At 55.4% G+C, this 8,391-nt stretch overlaps 1 protein-coding gene across 1 annotated transcript; it reads left to right on the forward strand.

Annotated features, from left to right (window-relative positions):
- Positions 1-1,005: 1,005 nt before the first annotated feature.
- Positions 1,006-6,439, forward strand: ZDHHC18 (zinc finger DHHC-type palmitoyltransferase 18; the record flags this gene model as incomplete). The annotated part of the gene is made up of 5 exons (XM_019622721.1): positions 1,006-1,243; positions 1,735-1,783; positions 2,231-2,333; positions 3,758-3,867; positions 4,510-6,439. Coding segments are annotated over 5 exons (624 nt in total), but the record flags the coding sequence as incomplete, so codon positions are not given.
- Positions 6,440-8,391: the final 1,952 nt, after the last annotated feature.

Consider the following 8,391-nt stretch of genomic DNA (forward strand, 5'->3'; position numbering starts at 1 on the left):
AGGTTCATCATCCTTGAGGTCCCTTCCAACCCTGGCCATTCTGTGATTCTGTTAAGGCTTCACCAAGCGCAAGGTTTGCAGCAGGCTCCAGGTTGTCTCTGGCCTCCGGGTGGTACAGAAACTGCTGCAGGCTGTGGTGTAGCTCATCTACGCATTCACTCCGTGCCTTCTGGCTGCGGTGGGGCAGGAGAGAAGGAAGACAGGAAAAGCCCCCAAGGCTCCATGCAGGCAAGCCCCATGCAGGGAGCACTGTGAGTGAGCAGAGGAGCAGCACAGGGCTCAGTGGCATGAGCAGAGACTTTGCTCCTTGAGGGAGGCTCTTGGTAATCCCCCATGGGGCCCCGGAGCCACGCATTGCACTTCACTGGGGCAGATGGAGCAGCAGAACCCCGTGACTCTGATTATGTTTGGGAGCTCTCATGTGTTTCATGTCTGGGGATAGCTGTGGGTGGCTGGGGCTCCTCCTTGCACTGGATCTGCTGCCTGGAAAGCAGCCACAGACAGGACAGCATTTGGGGAGGTACAATCTGGGAGAGCAGGCATGCACTGACTTTGTGTCAGAGTTTTGTTTGTGTTGGTGTCCCCTGCAGCAGGTTTACAGCAGTGCTTCAAGTCTGCAATCCAGCCCTTTCATTAGAAGATGGGAGTGTTGGGAGTGTTTCCAGGCATACTGTACCTGCGCTGGGTTCCCAGGCAGTTTCTTGGATTGTAGAGCCGTATTTTCATAACTCTGTATATTATTTTCTGCAAAGGGAACAGACACACAGAGGGAGAGCAACAATGCTGTGGATACACACCCAGTGCTGCGGGGTGCTGGAGAAACTGCCACGTTTTCCCTGCTCTCTTTCAGTTTTAGTAATGGGAGATGTTACCGGTCACAAGGCTTGCAAGTGCAAGGTGATAGGAAAGTTTTGACCTTACATGATTTGTAAAAAGGGGTGTATGAACAGGCTGCAGGGCTTGCCTCAAGCTTCTCAGCAATGATGCTCTGCTGAGAGCTGCTGATCTCGGGACAGGGAGTGCAAGCTGGGTTCTCAGCTGGTCGTCAGAGGCTCAGCAGCGAGCGGAGGGCAGCAGCAGCCCTCACTGTTTTCCTGTGTTTCAGAGAGGTTTGATCACCACTGCCCCTGGGTGGGCAACTGCGTGGGGAAGCGCAACTACCGCTACTTCTACGCCTTCATCCTCTCCCTCTCCTTCCTGACAGCCTTCATCTTCGCGTGCGTCGTCACCCACCTCACCCTGCGTAAGTCCGGCTGTCAGCAGCAGCAGCACACCTTGCTTTAGGTGACAAGCAGCTCGGGGCCCTGGGGCAGCACGAGGTTGCTGAGTGGCTTTAAGCCAGGCTTCCCAGTGCAGGTATCCCAAATAAATGGGGGTTCACGTTGCGGGGAAGCCCAGAATCAACTCCTCTCCTCTCTGCAGAGAAACCTTGAGAGCTGGTGACGGAGTTATCCTCCTCCAGAGCAAATGTATTTGGTGCTATCCCAAATGGGTGGGCTTTAGTGTGTCTTCACTTAGCCCTGCAGGGGAGGTGACCTCCCTTTCAGCTCTAAATCTCCTGGACCTGCACTTGCTCGCTGACATCTCTGCACAGTTGCAGCCCGTAGGTGTTTTTGAGCAGCCAGACAGATCCCTCTGGACTGCAGGGGTGGCTGTGTGCTGGGGAGTGAAGCATTGCCTGGAGGTGTGAGGCTGCCTGGTGGAACCTGGTTCCTTGTCCCATTTGCCTTGCAGGCTCTCAGAGAGATGGATTCCTCACCACTCTGAAGACAACACCTGCAAGATATCCTTTTGGTGCCAACAACTGCTTGGACAATTGAGCAGTAACAATTAATTGTGTAACAAAGAAGGGAAGCTGGCTCTTCATAGGGGTGGCCTGATGCACTTCCCATGGTTTAATGCCCAGGTGCCAGGTTGGGGCAGGCAGGTATCAGATACTCACAGACTGATGGCATCACCAGTTTGGTTACGTCTTTACTCCCACTTCTAGTTTGTTGCCAGGTATTAAGGTTGGGTAGCAAACTTGATTCCCAGCTTGTAAGGTTATGTAGGAAGAAGAACATCTGAAGAAAGTTGTGCATTGGTGGATGCCTGCAGAATGGCACGGGGATGGAGAGGGAGCTGGGGTGCTTTCATGGCCCAGTTGGTGTGGTCTTAACTGTGAGTACCTCCCCAAAACAGCTTGTGTAGATGACTTTGTTCTCTGAGAATTCCTTGACTTTTGTTTCACTGTGCTGGAGCTGGTGATTTGTTTTTTCTCAGTCTGGTCTATTTTGGGCCTCTCAGGTTTTCACACTTACTTAGTTGCCTCGAACCTGACCACGAATGAAGACGTGAGTAGCCAAACCCTCATCTTTTCACCCCAAAATCTGCTGAGGGGCTGCCAGCCCTGCTGCTCTCTCAGCAGAGGTGAGGCTCCCCAGGACCCCCTGGCCATGGTGCAGGATCTGGGTGAGGAATTCTGCCGTAATCCACTGACAAGGAAACAGCTGTGCTCCCGGTTTGCAGAGCTGAGCAGGGGAACAACAGCAAACAGCAGCGTGGTGGGAGGACAGCATTGGTGTCAGGTTGGGAGGCAGCGCTCTGAAACGTCAGAAGGGTCACATGTGTGGGGTTTTTTCCATTCTGTATATGGCTTTGCTTAAAATGAGGAGTTCTGACGTAAAAAAAAGGAAAGCAGGCCCCTGAGGTTTGGGTGTTAGCTTGGGACATGGGTGATCTTAATTCAGCATCCTGTCTAACCACAGGTTTCCTGAGAGACCCTGGGCAAGTCCCTTTGTCTCTATTAGTTCCTCGTGTCTAATTAGCAAAAAATACACAGATGTCTTCTCGGGAGGTGTACCTTAAAGGCTGGGGTGGTGCAGACTCAAAGGGCTGAGTGAGTGCCCTGAGAAGGGCAGATTGTATGGAAAAGCAGGATCTGTCTGATCCTCAGAAGGAATCAAAATTCACCCTTCTGACCAGAAGTACCTGTAATCCTTGCTGGAAGCTTCCAGCACTGCATCCCATCAGGTTTGCATTCCCTTTTTTTTTTTTCTTTTTTTTTTCCTCCTTTTATTTCTTCCTCCTCCCCGTTCTGTTAGCTGAGAGCGGTTGGCTGGACTGCACCTGGCTGTCACACCTCAGCCCCACCAGCCACGAGCCCAAAGCTCCTCCAGCTGTGCTGCCCACGTCCCAGGCACGTGTTGCATCTGGGGAGGGGGAGTAAAAACAGAAGGAGGAAACAGGGTGGTAATGGTTCAGTGCAACCAGGGGCCCAAGGCTGGGTACAACATCTGCCCGCCTGCGTGCGCCTACGCTGAATGTGCCCTGAGTTTCAAAATCAGAGTCCTTGTGACAGCTGCTGAGGGTGGAGACATGAGATTATTTCCTCCTGTTGCAGAACGACCTGGGAGTCCCCTTGCTGTTTGTTTAACCTCTGGAGCATGAGAGGGACCGGTAGGCAGAGCGCTGCTCTGAAGAGCTTTCAGCCTAGCAGAGAAAAAAGAGGGGTGAGGGTCAGGCAGTGGCACTGATGGTGCACAGCATAGAGGGGACACAGCTCTGGAGCTTCTGATTGCTGAGCCTGGGCAGAGGCAGGAGCAGCACGCTGCCTTCATGCTGCCCTGCTACTCATCACACAGAGGGAGGAGGTTTGCATTAAGCCCAACCTCCCACCTCCTGAGTGAGGATTTGAACCAAGCCCCCCATCACGCCATTACCTCCCATCACCTCTTTCCTACCTTAATCTGCGTCGTGTCCTTTCCTTTCCTTTCAGATCAAAGGGTCCTGGTCAAATAAGAGAGGCTCAGAGTTTGCCAATCCTTACAGCCATAAAAGCATCCTCACAAACTGCTGCGCGGTGCTGTGCGGACCATTCCATCCCAGGTGAGAGCTCAGATGACCCGAAATGCTTGGCAGCATCCCACCAAATTCTCCACAACAGCTGTTAGCGTTGATCCGGGGAGCTGCAAGCAGCTGCTTTTGCTGCTCTGTCACCAGAGGGTGCACTGGGACAGAGATAGGCTGCCTGCTATGCACCTCTGCGTCCTGCTCTCTGCATTGCTCCCTGCGTTACCCACTGCTCTTCGTTGGCCTCAGAGGTACTGAAATGCCAGCATTGCCGTTCAGCAGTGCTAAATGTGGCTTCAGGGAGCTGAGCTGCGCGCTGGGAGGCTGTAGAACAACATTTCACCCAGAATCCTTCCACGTTTACTTTGGGTTCCTGTGCTAAAGTCCTTTCGCAGCTCCCACTTGGGTCTGTGGCAACCCAAACCTTTCTGTTGGCTGTGTGGTGGGCAGGGAGCTGAGGAGACCTCCTGTGGGTCGTCAGCTCTGTCTTTACAACAGAACTGTCTGCATGTCAGGAAGGTTTTGGTTTTACGATCAGGATTGGTTTACAGCCCAGGCCAGCAGAGGGTCTGCAGAAACCATCACTGAAAATTATTTGATTCGGGGGCTGTGCGTCCAGTCTCCATGTCCTGCATCCTAACCCTCCTCCCCTTGCGTCTCTTCCCTTTTGTTTTCCAGTTTGATAGACAGAAGAGGGTTCATCCAGCCGGATGTGGGGACGCCAGCCAGTCCAAAGAGCGAAATCCCGTCCTTTGGAGCCAAACCTGACACCAGCATGGTAGGAGGTGGTGCTGGGGTGTAGCCCAGTGCCCGCCATGCCTGCACCTATCTCCAGCAGTACCTTCCCTTCTCACCATCTCCCTGGCCTCAGGCAGGACAGCTTTGTGATGCAGATCTGCCAAAGACTCGGTCGAGCCATACGTTGCCTTTTTTTATTATTATTATTATTTATTTATTATTTTTGTTTCTTCCTTTCACTGTGATGTGACCTGCCTGGACTTCTGACTGATGCAGCACCCCGGGGCTGCCTGGTGCCAGGAAGCGGGGATCCCTCCTGCACCTGGGAAGCAAAACGGGTCCGGGGAGAGCCCTGAGCCTGGAGCATCACTCCGGGGAGTGGCTGCGTGCCCTGTGTGGGGCAGTGAGGAGCTGAGAATGGGGCGTGGGCTGGCAGAGGGATCCTGCTTGGAGCTATGCTGCTGAGCCTTGTCTGCTAGGCTGGTGCAGGTGGAAGCTCCCTGGTGCCCCTGCTGTATCCACGAACGCTTTTTGCTCCTCCGTGCCAATGCAGAGGGGTTGTGTGTCTTAGCGGCCAGGTATTCAGCTTGACCTGCTGCCAGAGTGGCTTTTCTTTTCCAGCAGCTGCTGTGCCTTGCTGAGTTGTGGTTGTGCAGCCATGGGAGCTGGCTGGGTGTCCTGCCTGCTGCTGGTGCTGTATTCTGTCTGCTCACCGGGGGAGTGCTGGGGAGATCTTTGCATGCTGCCTCTGGCATTAAGACAAAGCTTTGCAGCAAGGGCACAAGTTAGGAGAACCCTCATAGTGAGGAAGAAGAAACGCATACACCATCCTGCAACTCTCCTTGTGAGAGGCTCCAGCTGTGAGATTTGAGATCCTTAATTTGCCAGGGAAGCCTGCCTGCATCCAACCTGTAAGAGAATGGAAGGCTGCAGGAAAGTGGTGACTTCCCAAGGGCTGTGCCTGTCCCAGGTGGTTACACAGAGAGAGCAGCAAGTGGGTTCTGGATCTCTGACAGCCTCACATCATGCTCTCGCTTTGGGTTTTGGCCAGCAGAGAACTCAGGGTGATCCCCTGTGTGCCTTGGTGCATCGTTCCCAGCCATGGAGATGTGGGTGAGCCGGGTTGGACTCCCAGCTCTGCAGGTTGCTGACAGGAGCAGTAGAGGGAGACTCACAGGCCTTGTTAGCAATACTTGAATCGTGTTACTAAAAGCTGCTGGATAATTTTGCACAATTTGTAGATTTATTTTCTATGTAATGTTTTTATATTTGATGTAGATAGCGTTGTGCATGTTAGGACCAGGGCGGAGCCTTGCAGGGCTTTGTGTCAAGCTGCCTGGTTGGGTTTCCTGGGAGTTTCAGGCAGGGGTTTCAGCCTGGGGCAGGGGGCAGCCTGTCCTGCTGTTAGCCAGAGCTGTGCTGTATGCAGCAGGTGACTGAGTCAGCCCACATGGAGGGCTGCCAGCTTGCCATGGCCACCAGCTTGCCTTCCCCTCTGCAAAAAGCCCGGCTCGCCCCAGGGGCCCAGGTGAGAGCGTGGCAGCTGCTCCATTTCTGCTGCATCCCAGCAGATGGCCCTCACTGAGCGCAATGGGAGCAGTGTGGCTCCGTGCCATCCCATGGGCTGTGTGCTTCAGCCTGGAAGCCTAAAAGCCACCTTGGCATCCAGAGAGGCTGCTGTGCCCCTACGTCCCCACTGCTGCACAGCTGTCCCAGGGGTTTGTCCCTGCCAGCAAGGGCTGAGGAGGAGGACCTGGGGCCAGGAGAGTGGTGTGCAGGGCATCAGCAGGGCCCAGGTTCCTTCCTGTTCTTTTTGAAACCGGTTTCCTTGATTACTCGTTGTAATAAAATTATATTTTTAAAGAGTTAATTGCTTGGATTATTATTTTATTCCTTTAAGACAAAAGAGGATGTTGACGTTGGATGGTGCGTTAGTCACGGGGCTCGTCTGGACGCCCTCCCGCAGGATGGGGCTGCAGAGGGGGGGGGCACTGAGCACCAATTGAAGCTGGGGGGGTTTTTCCCCAGGTCTCAGGGCAGGGCCAGGTGTCGCCCTGCTCATGCATCTCTGCTTGGAGCTGAGTTCCTTCTGGGCCCCGCACTCCATCCATCACAGCTCACACACCCCGTGCCCGCTGGCGTTGCGGCGCGTAACTCTGGTGTCTTCCCCAGGAGGATGCCTGCCAGGACTTTGCTGTTTCCTGCACAGCCTGATGGGACGTGCCCTCTCCTCTGCCCTTGGCCCTGCATTCTGGGGGCTGGCTGGTAAGAAAGGATTTCCTTTTTCTCCTTCAGCCCATCTCATCTCCACCGCATGTCCGGCTCTGCCTGTGAAGCCCTCCATCACCCTCCAGCCGTGCTGATACCTGCATGCTCCCACCTGCCTTCCTGCAGCCTGGGTGAGCACAGCAGGGTGCTTCCCCCTCCCCCCCCAGTGCTGTGAGATGGAGCTGGACTGGGTCAGCCCAGCTTGGGGACAGCAGCCCCGTGGTGTTTGCAGTAGTGCCCTGCATGGTGCAGGGATGTGTTTGTGGTTTGTCTGGACTGGGAGCACATTGCGGTTCCACCCCTCATTTCCATCTCTCCGTGCCTCGGTTTCCCTGTGTGTAATGTGACATTTGTCCTTCCATGTGCCTACCATCAAGGTGAGTTCTTTCTCCTCCTTCCTCGGTCCTGGGGCTGTGCAGTGTGCTCAGGGCAGCACGGAGCTCCGCAGGCCGGCGGCCCCTCTGCCCTTCTTGGTGCACCCTGGGGAAGCCAGGACCCCACGAACCTCCCGATGACGACAGCCATCAGCACCGCCTGTGCCTCTGCAGCGCTGTGCCTTCCTCCTTCCTGCTGGGAGAGAGGGGGGAGAGCAGCCGTGTGCAAGCCAAAGCCTTTCTGAGCCCCCCCACCCACAGCAGGGGCCAAAAAGCCATACAGCATCCCTCCCGAGTGCAATACTGCGTTCCTCCTGCCTCCCCCTCACCGTGGGGACGGGCCATATACTGAGCCAGGGCTCCCAGCACCCAGCCCTACCTGGGGGTTCCTCCTGGGGGGGGTTGGGTTTGAGCCAGCAGCGCGTTGCCCACTGCATCCCACTCGACCCTGTAGGATGGTGCATGGTCAACGCTCACCCTCCTCATGAGCTCCCCACCCCCCGCTCCATCACTATGGGGCTCTGATGGAGGGGATGGGTCCCCTCCCCCTGTGCAAAGGGCTTCAAGCCTGGTAGGATTCTGCCTTTTACTTTTGTAACAAAATAAAGATTTTCCCATTTCCTGTCTGTCTCTGTGGTGCTGGGCTCCATCCCACATCCCTCGCTGCAGCTGTGTGAGTTTAGGGCCATCTGTGGGTGCTCTGAGTGTGATGGGTGGCCATGCTCCCCCCCAGCAGGCCACAGAGCTGGGGCTCGTCCCCTCACCCCCCCTCCCTGCCCCCCAACTTGCACCAAAACCGGTAGAACAGAATATTTCTGCAGCTCCTGCTCTGCTCATTGCCACCATTTGGCAGCAGCTCGGTGCTTCTGGCAGCACCTGAACTCTCAAGCTCCACGCTGTGCCCTGGGGGGGACCTGCCCCCATACTCTCCGTATGGGGGGGGGGGGTTGCTACCATTTTGGGATGAGATGGGGCAGAAGTGCATTCTATTCAAAACCATAGCCCCTTGCATCCGTGAGGTCAGGCAGTGCACACGTGGGCTCCACTTTGGGCCCCAAAACCCCATAGCCCCCACCGCTCGGCTGGATGGGGACTGGGATAGCACAAAGTTGGGACCGGCAGCTCCCAGCCCTGAGCAACCCCAGCAGGGACTGAGTGGAAGGGATGGGGCTGAGGGTGC

The sequence above is a fragment of the Meleagris gallopavo genome, chromosome 25 (assembly GCF_000146605.3).
Source record: "Meleagris gallopavo isolate NT-WF06-2002-E0010 breed Aviagen turkey brand Nicholas breeding stock chromosome 25, Turkey_5.1, whole genome shotgun sequence".
NCBI classification, from domain to species: Eukaryota; Metazoa; Chordata; class Aves; order Galliformes; family Phasianidae; genus Meleagris; species Meleagris gallopavo.